We start from the raw sequence: 19,452 nt of genomic DNA on the forward strand, positions 1-19,452 counted from the left end.
CCACCAGGTCACCACGGGCCCACCAACCTGTTCCTGCCCAGAGGGAGAACCTCCCCTCAAGTTCCACTTCCCCCCACATGGAGATGAGGGCAGCTGGCGCTGCCCAGGGAGGGCTCCCAGTGGCAGCCAGGCCTGGTGTGGCCAGCTCTAGGTTGCCTGGGGTTACCTTAGATGACCTCCTGGTAAAGGACCAGAGGCATCCGGGTTGAGCGCTGAACCACCTAAAACATCTGAAAAACCTCTCCCTCCAGGGTTTCACGAAGCAGAAACCTTGGTCAGCTGAGACACAGCTGGAGAACATCCTTCTGGATGAAGTCTCTCCAGCCAAGTGACCCCAACTGGCCGTGGCGCTGTTGCTAGGAGGCAGGTGCCTGGTTACAAGGTTCCCAGTTCTGTTAGGGTCTGCCGTCAAGGAAGTGACTTCACGTCCCGGGGGCCCCTTCCTTGAACTGACAGTTGACACCTCTGCACACAGCCCTCGGGGTACTGATCGCTCATCCCTCATCCCCGAAGCCCGGGCTCACACAGTTGCTCCACACAGCCCTCCACACAGCTCCCGAGCAGGGTCTGTGTGCAGCTCTGAGGAGACAGACCTGGGTCCAGGCTCACCCCCCATTTCCTACCTGTTCTCCATCCTGGATGAGTCCTTGTGTCTCTCAAAGCCTGTGTGTGTCCTCACCTGCACACCGGGGATGATGCCTGCATGGACTTCCAGGGATGTCCTCAGACATTGGTGGGACAAGGCCTAGAAATGTGGGAGTCCGTGTCTCAGGCAGGCAGTGTCTCCAGCCCCTGTATATTCTTCTTATTACCTTCCTCATATCTGTCCCTCTTTTGTTCCCACCCCACAGTCATTTTCATATTCACTGTGCTTGTGTGTGTTTGTGTGTGTGCGTGTGTGTATCTGTGCTCACTCTCTAGAGGCCAGAGGAACACTGCCCCCAAATAGGGAGGGCTGGTAAGAGATTTCTAGGATCTAAGGTTTTCTAATTGTTAATGGATTAAAACCTTGAATCGAAGAACTGAAACCATAAAACACCTAGAAAAAAAGTGATGCCATGTTCCTGTATATCAGTCTTGGCAATGAAGTTTGGGTGTAATTCCAAAAGCAAAAGTAGTGAAAGGAAAGGTGGACATGTGAGACCACATCAAACTCAAAAGCGTCTGCATGGGGAACCATCAATAAAATGAAAAATGAAGTAGGAAATGGAGAAAATATTGGCAATTCTCATGTCTAATAAGGGTTCATATCCAAAATATATAAGAAACACACATAATTTAAAAGCAAAGAAGCACACAAAAGTAATCCCTTTGAGAAATGGGTATAAGTTCTGATTTGTCTGAGAAGGCCTTATAAATACCTCAGAAACGAAGAGAAACAAAACACAAATGAGAAAAGGAAAGATATACCTACCTTAAATCAGAGTTCCAAAAAATAGCAAAGAGAGATAAGAAACCTTAAGGGGAAAATGCAAAGAAACAGAGAAAAGCAATAGAAGGGAAAGACCTGAGATCTATTCAAGATAACTAGAGATACTACGGGAACATTTCATGCCAAGGTGGGCACAATTAAGGACAGATACACTGTGGACCTAACAAAAGGAGACGGTATTAAGAACAGGCAAGAATACAGAGAAGAATTGTACCGGAAAAAAAAAAAAAAAAAAAGCATTAATGACATGGAAAACTATGATGGGATGGTCACTCACCTAGAGCCAGACATCCTTGAGTATGAAGTCAAGTGGGTCTTAGGAAGCATTACTACAAATAAAGCTTGTGAAGGGGATAGATCCCTCCACTGAGGTATTTAACATGATGTTGTTAAAGTGCTGCACTCAATATGCCAGCAAATTTGGAAAACTCAGCAGTAGCCACAGGGCTGGAAAAGTTCAGGTTTCATTCCAATCCCACAAAATGCAATGCAAAAGAATCTTCAGACTACCGCTTAACTGTGCTCATTTCACAGGCTACAAGTTAATGCTCAAAATTCTTCCAGCTAGGTCAACATTAAATGAACCAGGAAATTCCAGATGAACAACATGGATTTCAAAGGCAGAGGAACAAGAGATCAAATTGCCAACATCCGTTGGATCATAGAAAAGCAGGTAATTCCAGAGAAACATCTACTTCTGCTTCAATGACTACCCAAATAAAGCCTTTGACTCTGTCAGTCAAATTCTCTCAGTTGTTTCCAAGTCTTTGCGAGCCCATGAACTATACAGTCCATGCATTCTCCAGGCCAGAACACTGGAGTGGGTCGCCTTACCCTTCTCTGGGAGATCTTCCCAAACCAGTGATCAAACCCATGTCTCCCACATTGCAAGCAGATTCTTTACCAGCTGAGCCACCAGGAAAGCCTGGTGGATCACAACAAACTGTGGAAAATTCTTAAAGAGATGGGAATAGCCGAAAACATTACCTGCCTTATGAGAAAACTGTATACAGGTCAAGAAGCAACAGAACTGAACGTGGAACAACAAACTGCATGAAAATTGGGAAAGGAGAACATCAAGGCTTGTATTGTCACTCTTCTTATTTAACTTCTAGCCACAGTACATCATGCGAAATGCTGGGCTGGATGAAGCACAAGCTGGAATCAAGATTGCCTGGAGAAATATCAACAAATTCATATATGCAGATAACACTGCTCTAATGGCAGATAGTGTGATCACTCACCTAGAGCCAGACATCTTGGGATGCAAAGTCATGTGGGCCTTAGGAAACACCACTACAAACAAAGCTAGTGGAGGTGATGGAATTGCAGATCAAATCCTAAAAGATGATGCTTTGAAAGTGCTGCACTCAATATGCCAGCAAATTTGGAAAACTCAGCAGTGGCCACAGGACTGGAAAAGGTCAGTTTTCATTCCAATCACAAAGAAAGGCAATGCCAAAGAATGCTCAAACTACCGCAAAAGTGTACTCATCTCACATGCTAGCAAAGTAATACTTCAAATTTCCAAGCCAGGCTTCAACAGTACGTGAACCATGAGCTTCTAGATGTTCAAGCTGGATTTAGAAAAGCCAGAGGAATCAGATCACATTGCCAATATCCGTTGGATCATGGAAAAAGCAAGAGAGTTCCAGAAAAAAACATCTACTTCTCCTTTATTGACCATGCCAAAGTCTTTGTGTGGATCACAAGAAACTGGAAAATTCTTCAAGACATGGGAATACCAGACCCCCGGATCTGCCTCTTGAGAAATCTGTATGCAGGTCAGGAAGCAACAGTTAGAACTGGACATAGAACAACAGACTGGTTCCAAATAGGAAAAGGAGTACATCAAAGCTGTATATGTCACCCTGCTTCTTTAACTCATAGGCAGAGTACAACATGAGAAATGCTGGGCTGGAAGAAGCACAAGCTGGAATCAAGATTGCCAGGAGAAATCTCAGTAACTTCAGATATGCAGATGACACCATTCTTATGGCAGAAAGTGAAGAGGAACTAAAAAGCCTCTTGATGAAAGTGAAAGAGGAGAGTGAAAAAGTTGGCTTAAAGCTGACCATTCAGAAAACTATGACCATGGCATCTGGTCCCATCACTTCATGGCAAATAGATGGGGAAACAGTGGAAATACTGGCTGACTTTATTTTTCTGGGCTCCAAAATCACTGCAGATGGTGACTGCAGCCATGAAATTAAAAGACGCTTACTCCTTGGAAACAATGTTATGACCAACCTAGATAGCATATTTAAAAGCAGAGACATTACTTTGTCAACAAAGGTCTGTCTAGTCAAAGCTATGGTTTTTCCAGTGGTCATGTATGGATGTGAGAGTTGGACTCTAAAGAAAGCTCAGCCCAGAAGAACTGATGCTTTTGAACTGTGGTGTTGGAGAAGACTCTTCAGAGTCCCTTGGACTGTGAGGAGATCCAACCAGTCCATCCTAAAGGAGATCAGTCCTGGGTGTTCTTTGGAAGGACTGATGTTGAAGCTGAAACTCCAATATTTTGGCCACCTGATACGAAGAGCTGACTCATTTGAAAAGACCCTAATGCTGGGAAAGATCAAAGGCAGGAGGAGAAGGGGACAACAGAGGATGAAATGCTTAGATGGCATCACCGACTCAATGGACATGAGTTTGTATGAACTCCAGGAGTTGGTGATGGACAGGGAGGCCTGGTGTGCTGCATTTCTTGGGGTCACCAAGAGTTGGACACGACTGAGGGACTGAACTGAACTGAACTGAAATTGCCCCATCTTTCACCACCTGAAATCTGTTCAAGTACTTTTGATGTGACCCTTGTACTCTGAATGCTTCCTGTTATCTGGTTTGGCAAGATGCTTCAAGTTACTCTTGTGAATCTCCTGCTCAGGACTAGACAGTCATTTCCTCAATAAGCTTTGATTTCTATATTGGAAAATGGCATTGAATATTAAATATAGAACATTAGGATGGTGGGAATCCTTACTTCTGGTTTGATCATTGTTTTCTAGGTCTTCTCAGTGGGAAGAGCTAGATATTACATGTATGCTAAAATATTCTGGTAGTTGTCTACAGATACATCCAATCAAACTGCAAATTTTGACATTTCTACTTAACTTCTCTGTGACATCTTTTCTCCTTTCTTCCACAATTAGAAATATAATTTTCAAGGACACAGATCCTTGTCACACCCAAAGATCCAAATCACAAAAAAGGGCAATGTGATTGAAAAATATACCTAATAAACTATATAGATTGTGAAATATGATATACCTATAAATAGCTGTGTATAGACATAGAGAGGAAGGGACAAAGGTGGACAGAGAAAAGGGGTGAACACATAAAATTAAATGCTTGTATGTATCACAAGAAACAACTTTCAGTCAGTTGTTCAACTTATCACTAGATGCGATTTTAATTAGCTTCCAAACAAGATTGAAGACAAAATCAAACAAAAATACCTTAAAGAAATATCCTAAGTTCATAAAAACTGTTTCGATGAAGGCTAACTTGGAAAGGCTTTCACCTGGAATCAAGACTGACAGGAGAAATGTCAAATGTCAGATATGCAGATGACACCACCCTTATGGCAGAAAGTGAAGAGGAACTGAAGAGCCTGTTGATGAAAGTGAAAGAGAGTAAAAAAGCTGGCTTAAAACTCGACATTCAAAAAGCTAAGATCATGGCATCTTGTCCCATCACTTCATGGCAAATAGATGAGGAAACAATGGAAACAGCGACAGACTTTATTTTCCTGGACTCCAAAATCACTGCAGATTGTGACTGCAGCCATGAGATTAAAAGACGCTTGCTCCTTGGAAGGAAAGTTATGACCAACCTAGACAGCATATTAAAAAGTAGAGACATTACTTTGCTGACAGAGGTCCGTCTAGTCAGAGCTATGGTTTCTCCAGTAGTCATGTATGGATGTGAGACTTGGACTATAGAGAAAGCTGAGCGCCGAAGAATTGATGCTTTTGAACTGTGGTGTTGGAGAAGACTCTTGAGTGTCCCATGGACTGCAAGGAGATCCAACCAGTCCATCCAAAAGGAAATCAATCCTGAATATTCATTGGAAGGACTGATGCTAAGCTGAAACTCTAATACTTTGGCCACCTGATGCGAAGAACTGACTCATTGGCAAAGACCCTGATGCTGGGAAAGATTGAAGGCAGGAGGAGGGGATGACAGAGAATGAGATGGTTGGATGGTATCACCCACTCTATGGACATGAGTTTGAGAAGGCTCCGGGAGTCGGTGATGGACAGGGAGGCCTGGTGTGTTGCAGTCCACCGAGTCGCAAAGAGTCAGACATGACTGCGTGACTGAACTGACTGAACTCGGAAAGGACCCCTTTCGAATGGGAGTGTGCTTGTCAGAAGCAGCTACACACCACTCTCTGGTGGTCTTCTGAGGAATGGCAGGAACCGCTGCTGGGATCTAGGGCATTGTGGGCAAAAGCAGTCAACCTTCCCACTTGCCACCTTCACTGTCTTACAGTTACAAGAAACCAAATTCTGTAAGATTCACTGTTAGGGTTCACAAACTTATGGTAAGTGAGAGAAGTCATTCAAGAACACCACATATTGTATAATTCCATTTGTGGAGTAGACAAGTTCTCCACTGTGGAACAGGCAAACCTACAGTGACAGAAAGTAGATTCATTGTGTCCACGATTAGGAGAGGTTGGACGGTAGTGGGAATTGACTGCTATGAGTAAAAGGTGTGTTTTGTGGATGATGACAAGGCTCTAAAATGTATTATGATGATGGTTCTACAACTCTGAATATCCTGAAAGCTACTGCTGTTTACAATAAAAATTGGTGAATTGCACAGCCATGAATTATGCCTCAATAAAGCAGTTAAAAATTAGGCCTCCAGCCTTTTGAATAAAAAAATATAATGTTTGGAGATAATGTTTGGAGATATATGTTAAGTAGTCAAATTCTACAGGTAGAATTATTAGGTCTGATTTTGCATTCGTGTTCACTCAACAATTTGTATTAAGCCTCCAAATATTATTTCTCTGTCTCTTTGGTTTCTACTAGCCAAGGCATGGTTTTTCTTAAGGTGAAGAGCTTCAAAATCCACCTGCTGCAATGTTCAAACCCAGGGGGATGGTTGGTGTCGAATATGAATCCAGGGTGGACTATTCAGAACTAGAACTCCCTTTCTAGGGTGTCTTAACTGCTCACTAAGAGGACTTTTCACTAGTCATGTATGGATGTAAGAGCCAGATCATAAAGAAAGTTGAGCGCCGAAGAATTGATGTTTCTGAACTGTGCTGTTGGAAAAGACTCTTGAGAGTCCCTTGGACAGCAAGGAGATCAAACCAGTCCATCCTAAAGGAAATCAGTCCCAAATACTCATTGGAAGGACTGATGCTGAATCTGAAGCTCCAATACTTTGGCACCTGATGAGCAGAACTGACTCATTGGAAAAGACCCTGATGCTGGGAAAGACAGGAGGAGAAGAGGACGACAGAGGATGAGATGGTTGGATGGCATCACCAACTCAATGAACATGAGTCTGAACAAGTTCCAGGAGTTGGTGATGGACAGGGAGGCCTGGCGTGCTGCAGTCCATGGGGTCTATGGGGTCGCAAAAAGTCAGACATAACTGAGCGAATGAACTGACTGACTCAAGAGGAAGATAAACATCTTGTTAACCAGAAAGAAGACATAAAGGCAAATTGAACATGGCTTGAGCTACCCACTACCTCCCTTCCCTATCAAAGGTCCTACAGAGAAGCATCCTAAAATTGTTACCAGGAAAGCTTAGATGCCTCCCCCTCACACATGAAATATAGTCTTAACATTTTAATTTAAACTAAGTTAGTTTTATCCCAGACTTTATGACACAAAGTACTATCAACTATGAGTGCTTGACACATGGGCTCAAGGAGAGAATTAGGCCCTACTGATTGAAGGCCTCCATGGTCTAGGTGGTTCTACTTAAGTACTATTCTTGAAGAACCAAGACTTCAATAATTTTTCTGTGTTTTGACTTCAGATAAAGATCTTTGTTGAGAAAAACAACTATTTACTAGCTTTTTGAGGTATGACCATACAACTTTTGATTTTCCTAAAAGAGGCTTGTTTTATAACAGGTAATACAATATAACATTTCTTGTACAAGGCACTTATTAAGATTAGAACACCATTTGCTGAATTTCATCTAAGCATGAGAAATCTGGAAAGCCAATATTCATACTAAGTTTCTTCAAATTACAATAGTATAATAGCATTTTTCAAAATTATCATACAATCCTCTACAGAATTATAACATGACTTAATTTACTTCTGGTTCTCTTGCTGTGTCTTTCAGAGTATCATCAGAGAAAGGGTAACATTCAGCAAGCATGCTCACTTCAAAGAAATATATATTTGCTTTATGCCTTGAGTGTAACATTAGCTGTTCAAGGAAAACCATCCATTAAGATACAGTCATGTTGTGCTTTATTTGCCCATGTAATTATTGCCTTGTCAACTAAGTCCCTGATAGACAGAATGCCTAAAGATCTATGGGTGGAGGGTCATAACATTGTACAGGATGCAGTGACCAAAATCATCCGAAAGAAAAAGAAATGCAAGAAGGCAAAATGCTCACCTGAGGAGGCCTTACAAATAGCTGAGGAAAAAAGAGAAGTGAAAGGCAAGGGAGAAAGGGAAAGATATACTCAACTGAGTTTGAGAGAATAGCAAGGAGAGATAAGAAGCCCTTTTTAAATGAACAATGTAAAGGAGTAGAGGAAAACAATAGAATGGGAAAGGCTAGAGATCTCTTCAAGAAAACTGGAGATCAGGGCTGATGCCCTGGGATAACCCTGATGGATGGGATGGGGAGGGAGGTGGGAGGAGGTTCAGGATGGGGAACACATGTACACCCATGGCTGATTCGTGGTGTTGGAGAAGACTCTTGAGAGTCCCTTGGACTGCAAGGAGATCCAACCAGTCCATTCTGAAGGAGATCAGCCCTAGGATTTCTTTGGAAGGAATGATGCTAAAGCTGAAACTCCAGTACTTTGGCCACCTCATGCGAAGAGTTGACTCATTGGAACAGACTCTGATGCTGGGAGGGATTGGGGGCAAGAGGAGAAGGGGACGACAGAGGATGAGATGGCTGGATGGCATCACTGACTCGATGGACGTGAGTCTGAGTGAACTCCGGGAGTTGGTGATGGACAGGGAGGCCTGGCGTGCTGCGATTCATGGGGTCGCAAAGAGTCGGACACAACCGAGCGACTGATCTGATCTGATGGCAAAAAACACTACAAAACTGTAATTAGCCTCAAATTAAATTAATTAAAAAAAAAGAAAACTGGAGATTCAAGGGAACATTTCATGTAAGGATGGGCACAATAAAGGACAGGGACAGTAAGGACCTAATAGAAGCAGAAAATATTAAGAAGAGGTGGCAAGAATAAACAGAACTATACAAGAAAGGTCTTGATGACATGGATAACCATGACCGTGTGGTCACGCACTCAGTGTCGGACATCCTAGAGTGTGAAGTCAAGTGGACCTTAGGAAGCCTTACTATGAACAAAGCTAGTGGAAGTGATAGAATTCTAGCTGAGTTATTTAAAATCCTAAAAGATGACTTAATATGTCAGCAAGTTAGGAAAACTCAGCTGTGGCCACAGGACTGAAAAAGTTCAGTTTCATTCCAATTCCAAAGAAAGGCAATGCCAAAGAATGTTGCTCATACTACCCTACAATTGTGCTCATTTCACACACTACCAAGGTTTTGCTCAAAATCTCTCAAGCTAGGCTTCAGCAGTACATGAACCAAGAGCTTCCAGATGTACAAATTGGGTTTAGAAAAGGCAAAGGAACCAGAGATCAAATTGCCAACATTCATTGGATCATAGAGAAAGCAAGAGGATTTGCTTCAATAACTACACTAAAACCTCTGACTGTGTGGATCCCAAAAAACTGCAGAAAATTCTTAGAGATGGGAATACCAGACCACCTTACCTGCCTCCTGAGAAACCTGTATGCGGGTCAAGAAGCAACAGTTAGAACCAGACACGGAACAAGTGACTGGTTCCAGATTGGGAAAGGAGTACATCAAGGCTGTGTAGTGTCACCTTGCTTATTTAACTTCTATGCAGAGTACATATTATGAAATGCCAGGCTGGATGAATCACAAGCTGGAATCAAGATTGCCTCATATTGTTGATATAAAGTTGTATATCAACAACCTCAAATATGCTGATAATAGCACTCTAGCAGCAGAAAGTGAATAGGAACTAAAGAGCCTCTTGATGAAGATGAAAGAGGAGTGAAAAAACTGGCTTAAAACTCAACATTCAAAAACAACGATTATGATGTCTAGCCCCATCAATTCATGGCAAATAGGTGGGGGAAAAGTGCAAACAGTGGCAGATTTTATTTTCTTGGGCTCCAGACAGTGACTACAGCCATGAAGTTAAAAGACGCTTGCTCCTTAGAAGAAAAGCTATCACATACTTAGACAGCATATTAAAAAACAGAGCCATCACTTTGCCAACAAAGGTCCATATATTCAAAGCTATGGTTCCAGTAGTCATGTACAGATGTGAGAGTTGGACCATAAAGAAGGCTGAGTGCCAAAGAACTGAGGCTTTCAAATTGTGGTGATGGAGAAGACTCTTAAGAGTCTCTTGGATTGCAAAGAGATCAAACCAGTCAATCCTAAAGGAAATCAGTCCTGAATATTCACTGGAAGGATGGATGTTGAAGCTGAAGCCCCAGTACTTTGGCCACCTGATGCAAAGAGCTGACTCACTGGAAAAGACCCTTATGCTTGGAGACTGAAGGCTAAAGGAGAAGGGGGCAACAGAGGATGAGATGATAGGATGGCATCATTCACTCAATGGACATGAGTGTAAGCAAACTCCAGGAGATAGAGAAGAACAGGGAAGCCTGGTGCACTGGGGTCCATGGGGTCACATAGCGTTCTACTATTGCAACTGAACAACAAAATATGATCCAGCAATTCCACTTCTGTGCATATATCTGGATAAAAACTATAAAAACTGTAGTTCCAAGGGAACTATGTTGGGTTTTATGACAAATCAAAGAAAAAAGTCAGGATGAGGCTACTTTTGAGGACAGGAGTAGTAATAGAGAGTGGCCCCTTAGGAGGGACTTCAGGTGTTGATAATATTTTGTTTGAATTCTTGGTGTTTATATGGTTATCTTCACCTTTTTTCTTTCTTGTTAATCCATCTGTTACTACAATTATACCATGCACACTTTCATATAGTTCAGTGAAAGGTGTCAGATCAGGATGATGTCTCCTAGGTGGTCCTCCTCCTTGTTTCAAAAGAGTTTTCAGACCTGAGCCCAAAGCAAAAGTTCACTTTATCTAAATTCTTCACCAATGACCCCAAACTGCCACTTATCTTGAAATTTACTGACTTCTAAAATATGAAGCTGGGTTTTCAGTAAACTTGGGCCAAATTCACTGAGTAGGCACAAAACATAGTTTAAGAAGATCTAGATACTGGAGAAATGCAGAGAAACTCAAATGCTCTGAAGAGACACCAAAAATTCCTGACCATAAAATGGCCACATAAATAGCATCATTCTACAAATTACTCTACCATCATTTCCTGGGACCTGTCAAAGAGAAATCACTGGGGTAAGTGGTATGAAGAAAATAAAATTTGGGCAATTTCTATGTGGGTTTTTACTTAATGCAGTAATTTCTAAAAGGAATGAAACTTGAAACCTGTAGACAAAATAGTGTTTCATGTTCATTTTAAGATTTCCTTGATGTCTGGTGATGTTACAAAGTTTTCATATACATAGTAACTAATTGTACTTTCTTATGATTACATTTCAGTGTTTCTAAGACATGCTTTTTGTCACATTTTAATAGCTTTGAAATTGGATTTGTAATGCATCTTAAATGGCCTGTCATAATTTAACTGTCCAAATATTTTCTTTTGCAATAGTAAATAGAATACTGAAGCGTCTGGCAGTCCACTGCATTGTAGATTGTATGAAAATCTGCAACAGGATATTCTTTTTCTATTTTTATTGTATACTGGATGTTCACCTTTCAATTAATTTGTGAGTAGTTTATGCACGAGTGTTAAATCTGTGTCTCATAATCATTCAATATATTTTCTCAGTCTGTGATTTCACTTTGTTATATTCTTTGTTGTTTCTGCTTTTTTTTCATGCTATATCAAATTATGTCCTTTAAAACTTTTTATTTATATTCTAAGTAATTGATGGTTTGCTTTTTAACTTTACATGCTGAATTCATGTACCATTATTAACCTTTTTTTCTCAAATCATTACCTGAATATTCCAAACTATTTCCAGTTTTAAATAACAATTTTAACACATATTCAGTTCTTATGTATTTGGATCTGTTTCTATTCTCCTTTGAAGCCAGCATCAAATTTTAAATTATGTTTACAATAGTATGCATTTCCAATAAAATTTCGTACCTATTCTTTTGAGATTATGCATTTCCTGATGAAGTTTAAAATTACTTGTCAAGGAAAACAAAACCAAACTCTCAGAGAAAAAAAAAATTGTCATTTGACTCAAATTAAGTTTTACAGAGTTTCCTGTTAGAGTAAATCCAAATATTAAAAACTTGAATTTTCCCTGGTTCAAAAACGGGGAAGATTTTCCTCCCCTCTTTTCTTAGAGCATTTCCTTGTTAAAACTTGTAATTTAAATCCTTTTTCTGTCCCTTTGAGATGCATGCAAATCTTTTTTAAAAGTAAATAAACCTCTTGTTAGTTTTACCACCCAGGAATACCTTTAAAGGCCTTGGAGCCATGTCTTTGAAATGTAAACAAACATCTAGGAAGATAGCACCCCATCTCCCCCTGGCTGTGGTCAACTCCCAGGCTCTTCGTTTACAAGTTGTAACTATTTGTCATAAACAAACAAGAAGCTTTACTTTTCATCTGGATAAAAGCAATTTACTGATAGAGATGGCCACCCCAATCACCATGTGAATTTAGGATGAAAGATAAGTGAGAAAACTTGACATTTACTACGCATTGTTCATCCCCCTAGCTTCGAGTACTATCTTTAAATATTACTATGGCTATTCATCGCACTACCTCACGGTAGTTTCCTGTTTTCAAACCGCACACTGGGGAAGGCCAGCTCTAACCCGTCTCCACTAAGAGTAAAGAAAGGACCAGCTCAGATCGCGGGAAGAAGCCGATCCTCGTGACGTCACCCAAAGTGGAAGCGCAATTCCCGAGTGGGGCGCAGCAGCCTTCCGCGCATGAGCAATTCCACCTCCTTTCAGTGGTCGCCATTGTCCACCTCACGACCCCGGGGGGAGAGGACTCAGGAGCCTCCAGGTCCGCTAGGCGCCGCAGAGGGCGGGCCTGGAACCTGCGCGGGCCAGGAGCGAAGGCCGAGCCCCTGCAGGTGTGTCGGAGGCCTCACTACGGGCGCTAGGCCGGGTTGGGGGGAAGCCGGGTTTCCGCGGCTGTGCCAAGTTGGGAAATCTGGCAGCCGACCGCCGCCTCCCTCTGCGCGCCGGACTGCCCTTAGAGGAGGCCTGGGGAGAAGGCCAGGCAAGGGGCCTGGCGGAGGGACGGTTGTCTGCAGCCCCGTTCCTCCCCAGGAGCCGCGTTTCTCGACCTGCGGGAAAGGGGTGGCTGGAGGAGGCCTGGGGCGCGCGAGAGAACGGCCGATTGTGACGTGTATCCCAAGCCCGTCACGTCCGCGCCGGCGCGTGGGCGGCGCTGGCTGCTGGAGACGTGGCGCTGTGAAACCAGGGGGATCTGGGCTCAACTCCAGAGCCCGCCGGTAAATGGGCAGATTAATCTGGGTAGGACTCTGATACTCATCTGTAAGAGTACAATAGCCTTTAGGGTCGTTTCTTGTATTAAATAGGGAAGTGTATATGAAGTATGATAAGGCTTCAATAAAGGTGAGCTGCTTTTCTCATTATGCTGTTTTCATTATTGGCTCATTTAATAATAAACATCCTTCGAATCGGTATTAACCACCTCCATTTAATAAATACAGGTACTAAAGGTTCAGAGAGAGAAACTGGTTTAGCCATCATTAGCAGGTGGGATTTAAATTCTGATTTGTTTTACTCTGTATTCATGCTGTTTCCCACCCTTAAGTTTTATTTAATACAGTGATTGTCCCTGAGCACCACCAGCGTGTCGTGGATCTAGTCTTACCTTAGTGTTAGTCGCTCAGTCGTGGCCGACTCTTTGCGACCCCATGGACTGCAGCCCACCAGGCTCCACTGTCCATGAGATTTTCCAGACAAGGATGCTGGAGTGAGTTGCCATTTCCTTCTCCAGGAATCTTACCTTACAGTATTCTATTTTCCTTAGAACTCCTGTGTAAAAGGTTAATTAAGGCCCTTCTGCATTCTCTGACCTGTGTATTCTCAGATGACTGTTAAACATGTAAATTTAAACCATAGTTGAAACCCTGAATTTTTTTTTTTTTTTTTTTGCAGTCTCAAAAACAACAGAATGATCTCTCTTTATTTCCAAGGCAAACCATTCAGTATCACAGTAATCCAAGTCTATGCCCTAACCAGTAATGGTATACATTATATAAATGTTGCTTTCTGACTGTGGGGCCTTAGGTCAGTCTTTTTTTTTTTCTTTTTTTTTTTTTTTAATTTTATTTTATTTTTAAACTTTACATAACTGTAACCCTGAGTTTTAAGTTTTACTGGAGAAGCTAAGAATCGTATCCAAGCCAGGTCGGAAATGGGACAGACTTTTTAAAAAGATGAAAACTGTGGTTTCATCCATGCTCCATATTATGAAGGTGATATCATGCCTCTGATTGGATGGTGCATCTAGACTTAGTAAGTAGACGTTTTGTAAGTACCAGGGCAGCTGGAAGTGGTGTCCTCTCATATGGGAAGGACCTCACATGATGGCATCTAGTTAACTTTTGCTCGCTACATGAAGTGCCTGTTTGGGGATTATGGTGCCGAATTGTTATTTTAGAAGTTAAATTCGTGTCACTGTGAACAGATTAGATGGCTATGTCAGAATTCATCAAGGTCTATCTGCACTTTGTTTGCTCTAGGCCCCAGTCCAAAGTTGGAGGGGACAGTGCATTCCCTGGTTCTATTGTATCTGTGGTGTTGAATTGAAGATTCACAGAATTAGAATAGTACATGTTTGTTTACCTAATTCCTTCTCATGTTAAAGATAAAAGCATAGAACTAAGACCGTCACTAGGTTTGTTAATAGAGCTTAGCAGAGCTGGAGCCTCCCTGTCACCATTTATAGTCAAAACAAAATTTTTGAAAAAGTGATTTTGGAGAAAATGAAATTTAGGAAGAAGAAACATCCTATTTTTGAGAGCTTTGAAGACTTTCTAACCTTGTGGGGTTTATAATATTGATAGGCAAAATTGTTATGTAACTTAAAGATTTTCCATATTAATAGATATTTCTCTTTACAAACATTATTTGTAATGCCAGTATAGGGTTCCATACTTTGGATATATATTATATACCTTGATTAACTAATCTGCTATTATTGGACATATAAGTTTTCAATTGTTTGTATTATTTAGTAATGGACACATAATTTTTGAAACAGCCAATAGGAAAAGCATGTTTAGATTCAAAAATGTCCAGATTCCTCAAAATTATATGAGTCACCAATGGACAGGTGGGTACTCCTTTATCATGGTCCTTCCTATTCCTTCATGTGGCTCAAAGGGACATTTTCCCAGAGGTTTATCTTTTACTAAAATGTTGTATGTAAATTTCTCACAGGTGATCCTGACTTCAAGATAAAGTCTCTTAGGACTTCTGTCTTTCAACTTTTCCTGTCCTGACTTCATAGTTTCTATACTTTCCAATAGCAGCAGAAAAATGAGCAAGTACAGGGTAAGTCATTTATTTACCTCTTTCTTTATTTCACTCTGTAAATTTTCAGTGAGTTTTATGAAAGAGAGACCATATATTAAATTAGAAAAGTGGAAATCATTAAAAATCACCTTTGGGGAAGATATTGTTTGAATACAACAACAGTTACAAGGTGTGTTCTGGGAACCCCAAGACCCTTCCGTGAGTCTGTGAGGTCAAAACATAATGGGTGTGCCCTGTTGTCCCTGACTCTCTGTGACCCCATGGTCTGTAGCCCGCCATACTCCTCTATCCATGGAATTTTCCAGGCAAGAATAGTGGAGCAATTTGCCATATCCTTCTCCAGGGTTTTTTCCAACCCAGGGATCGAACCCAGATCTCCCACACAGCAGGCAGATTCTTTACAATCTGAGCCATGAGGGAAGCCCCTCAGAACATAATGCTGCTGCTAAGTCACTTCAGTCCTGTCCGACTCTGCGCGACCCCATAGATGGCAGCCCACCACACTCCGCCATCCTTGGGATCCTGCAGGCAAGAACGCTGGAGTGAGTTGCCATTGCTTTCTCTGTCAAAACATAATACCAGGATACAAATTGCCTTTTACACTGATGAAATTAGCACTGATAGTGTAAAAGCACAGCTGCCTGCCTGGCATAAATCAGGATGATGACACCAATGACATTATATTCCTCCACAATATGTTGCATAGTTTAAAAAAATTGCCACCTTTACTTAAGGATGTCTTTGATGAAACAGTAAAAGTTATTAATTTTATTAAATCTTGACCTTTGAGTACACATCTTTTTCTTACCCAGTAGGATGAAATGGAAAATTCATAAATTTGCTGCATATTGGTATATGATGGTTGGTTGTCTTGAGGAAAAGCACTTAAAGTGATTGATTTGTGAGCTTACCTAGCCACTTTTTTTCATGAAATCTCATTTTTATGTGAAAGAGCAACTGACAGACAAACTATGGTATTCACGTAGTATTCATACATTTTCTCAAAAATGAGTGAAGTGAGCCTGTCAATTGATGGAAAATACCTGTTTGTGTTTGTGGCTAACATTAAAAGTGCTTTCAAGTGAAAATCAGAATGTTGGAAAACTTGCAAAGTTAAAAAATGCTAATATTTAAAGATTTTTCTGATGAGATTGATAAGAGTATTAATGAATGTGGTTTTTAATGTTAATAAAGTGTGTCAATATTTGAGCAGTATTTCTGATGTACGTGCTCAAAGGTAAACTCAAGCAATGTAAGAGAACAGCGTGTTAAAAGTGAGAAAGAAGGACTAAGTTGATTAGCGAATGCCACTCTAAAAAGTAATATTTGAGGAATATCTTGAATTAAGTGAGATATCCAGGTAGAAATCTGGAGGAAAAGCATTCTTCATAGATGGAAAAGCAGATGCAGACACCCTGAGGCATGTTCCAAAAACAGAATTTAGGACATTGAAACTAGAGAGAGGTGAACTTGGGAGACAGCAGTAAAACTTAAGGTCTAAGAGGTAGAGGGAGTAGAATATGTAGGATTTTACAGGCTATAGAAATTAATTTTTTATTCATTAAATTATTTTAAAAATCATACTTTATGCAAAGTAATATACATAACATATAATTTAGGGAATACTAATTAAGTAATACCACTCTATGTCCTGTCTGACTTAAGCAATGAAAATTACCCTGTGTACCCTTCCTTAAGATCTCATCCTACCATTAACCAGAGAAAATTCTGAATTCTGTGCTAACCATTTCTTTGCTTTTTGAACTTAATTTTTAAAAACAAAACAGCATACTTAGCAATTAGTGAAATTCCTGGCCCTTTGGTGAGTGCTTGATGTAGTTTGTCTTACATAATCCTCTCAGCCAACTTGGCAAGTGTTATTACCACCATGCCATAAATTTTTATTGACTAGAAATCATAGCCTTTCGGCTTGAATGTGGGGAAAATAGAGACTCTAGAAAGAGGGAAAATTTTAAACTATTCTACAGTTCTGCTTTGGTCAGTATTGAACACATTTTAAAAATTTCCTTATAGTATTAATGCAGGGGTGGCACATGACGTTTTTCTTACCTTAGTCTCTGTAACTTACTGCTGAACGGTCAGTTTGGGACAACAGAAATAATTAGTAACCTTTTTGTTTTCTGAAATAATTTTAAGTGCAGTTATCACTACAAACTCTTGGAAAAGTTTATTTTATGCAGATAGTTTGATTTTTAAGGGATTTTGGCCAAATTAGAAGATCTTTCTTTTAATTATTTCTTGCATCTCTCAAGTTCTACTTGGCATCAGCTTTTATCTGTTTGAAAATACCATTTTTAGTTATTGCTTTTATTCTGCTTGCCTGTTGTTTTAGTGAGGGTCTGCTGGTAGAAATTCTCAGTTTTCTCTATATGAAATATCTACAAAGAGCTTTTTCATTGTGTGTGGAAATCTTGATTGACAGTTTTTACCTTTTAAAACATTGAAAAGCATTCACTGTCTTCTACTACTAGTACTATTGAAAATTCACCTGTTAACTTTGAAATAAATTTGTCTGTTTGGGGCTAGCTGCTTTTTAAGATAACTTTTATTCTAGTATGTTTTACATATATTTCTTTTTATCCTAATGAGATTTATTGTACTTCCTTTGGATTGAGTATTTGAGTATTTTGAGTATTACATTGTATCTTCTTTATTGACTTTGAAGCTTTATGTGTTATTTTGTTTACTCCTTAGTTTGGAGATTACAATATGCACCATTAAAATAATGGTGTCTTCAATTACTATACTCATGAACAGTGTAATGAACTTTTATCAGTATAATTCTCTTTATACCCTCAAACCTTATGGTCCTTATATCTCACTTTTATATTTTTTAACCCCCAATACTTGTTATTTTGCTTTAAACAATATTAATATTCTAAAGAAACATGTGTGCACATGTGTAAATAACTCTTACTGTTTATGTGTGTATATATATATATATGCTTTGGGAGCTCATTATTCATTCCTACGGGTCTAGGGTTCGCTCTTGGTATATCTTCCCTTCAGTCTAAGCAACTTATTTTATTATTTCATGTATTACTTCTGCACTGATGGTGGCAAATCCACTTAGCTAGTCTCTATGAAAATGTCTTTATTTCACTGTGGTTTTTGGATGATATTTTGCTAGGTATAGAACTGTGTTGAGAGTTTTCTGTTTCTGCATTTTTAGGATGTCTTTGTCTTTTGGCTTCTGTTGTTTCTGATGAGAAACTTGTCTTCATCTTACTGTTATCCACCTGAATATAATGTGTTTTCTCCTCTGTGCTTCAGATTTTCATTCTATCTTTAGTTTTCAATAGTTAGACCATAATGTACATAGGCATGATTTGTTCTGTATCTCTTTTGAAGAATGACAACGATTTATGGGTTGTTGCTTTTTTATCATTTTTTTTTAAATTCTCAGAACTCACTCTTCAGATTTTTTCTTTGCCTCATCCTCTTTTTCTTTCTAAAATTCCAATTACACAAATGTTGAACTATGTACATACTGTCCCAAATGTTCAGATGATCTATCTAGCTGAGGTTTGTTTTGTGTGTGGGGTCCCTTGGGTTGGCTGTTTCTATTCAGCTGACTTTTTTCAAGTTTATGGCTTCCTTCTTTTGTTCTGTCAGTGTTCTTCATTCATAAGCCTGTAAAATCCACATCTGATATTGTGTTATTCAGTTCTAAAAATTCCTGTTTTTTTCTCTTTGTTTTGCTTTATCTGCTAAGATTCCCCATTATTTCATTTGTATTTTCTATTTTTTTCACTAGGTCATTTAATTTTATTTATTTAGTTTTATTGTAATTACTTTAAAGTCCTTATCTGCTAATCGCAACATCCAGGTTAATCTGTAGGTCTGTTTCAATAGGCTCCCTTGTTCAGTATGAATCAAAATTTTCTACTTCTTTGCATGTCTCCTATTTCTTTATTTTATGCTAGACATTATGTGTAAAAGTATAGTAGAGATTGAAGTAAATAATACCTCCATAAAAAGGCACATCCCTTCCTCTGCTTGCTAAGTCACAAATGTAGTTGAGCTGGCCCTGGCTTTAAATTAGACACAGTTCTTCACCAACATCAGATGATTTGAGGGCAGTATCAAGGCTTTCCCTTCAGGAGGGCTTGGGTGGTGAACACCACCAAAGCTCCATTGATGTGCTTTATAGCCTAGCATTC

At 40.0% G+C, this 19,452-nt stretch overlaps 1 protein-coding gene and 1 long non-coding RNA gene across 5 annotated transcripts in view; one reads left to right on the plus strand and one right to left on the minus strand.

The window, feature by feature from the left end:
* LOC102407296 overlaps positions 1-19,452 on the minus strand; it is a 23,946-nt gene continuing 4,494 nt past the window's right edge. The window contains exon 2 of the long non-coding RNA XR_006550744.2: positions 1-745. This is a non-coding gene — a long non-coding RNA (uncharacterized LOC102407296). The remainder of the gene's footprint in view (positions 746-19,452) is intronic.
* The window catches only part of ZNF25 (zinc finger protein 25), a 26,447-nt gene continuing 19,627 nt past the window's right edge, over positions 12,633-19,452 (plus strand). The window contains exons 1-2 of one of the 4 annotated variants that reach the window (XM_006050765.3): positions 12,633-12,828; positions 15,173-15,286. In XM_006050765.3, the coding sequence (XP_006050827.1) occupies positions 15,272-15,286 (15 nt within the window). In that variant the 5' untranslated portion in view covers positions 12,633-12,828; positions 15,173-15,271. Of the gene's footprint in view, positions 12,829-12,850; positions 13,337-13,366; positions 14,246-15,172; positions 15,287-19,452 lie in introns of those variants that run through there. The other 3 variants (XM_025284558.2, XM_025284559.2, XM_025284557.3) reach the window with 3 other exon arrangements.

Source organism: Bubalus bubalis, chromosome 4 (assembly GCF_019923935.1).
Source record: "Bubalus bubalis isolate 160015118507 breed Murrah chromosome 4, NDDB_SH_1, whole genome shotgun sequence".
Taxonomy (NCBI): Eukaryota; Metazoa; Chordata; class Mammalia; order Artiodactyla; family Bovidae; genus Bubalus; species Bubalus bubalis.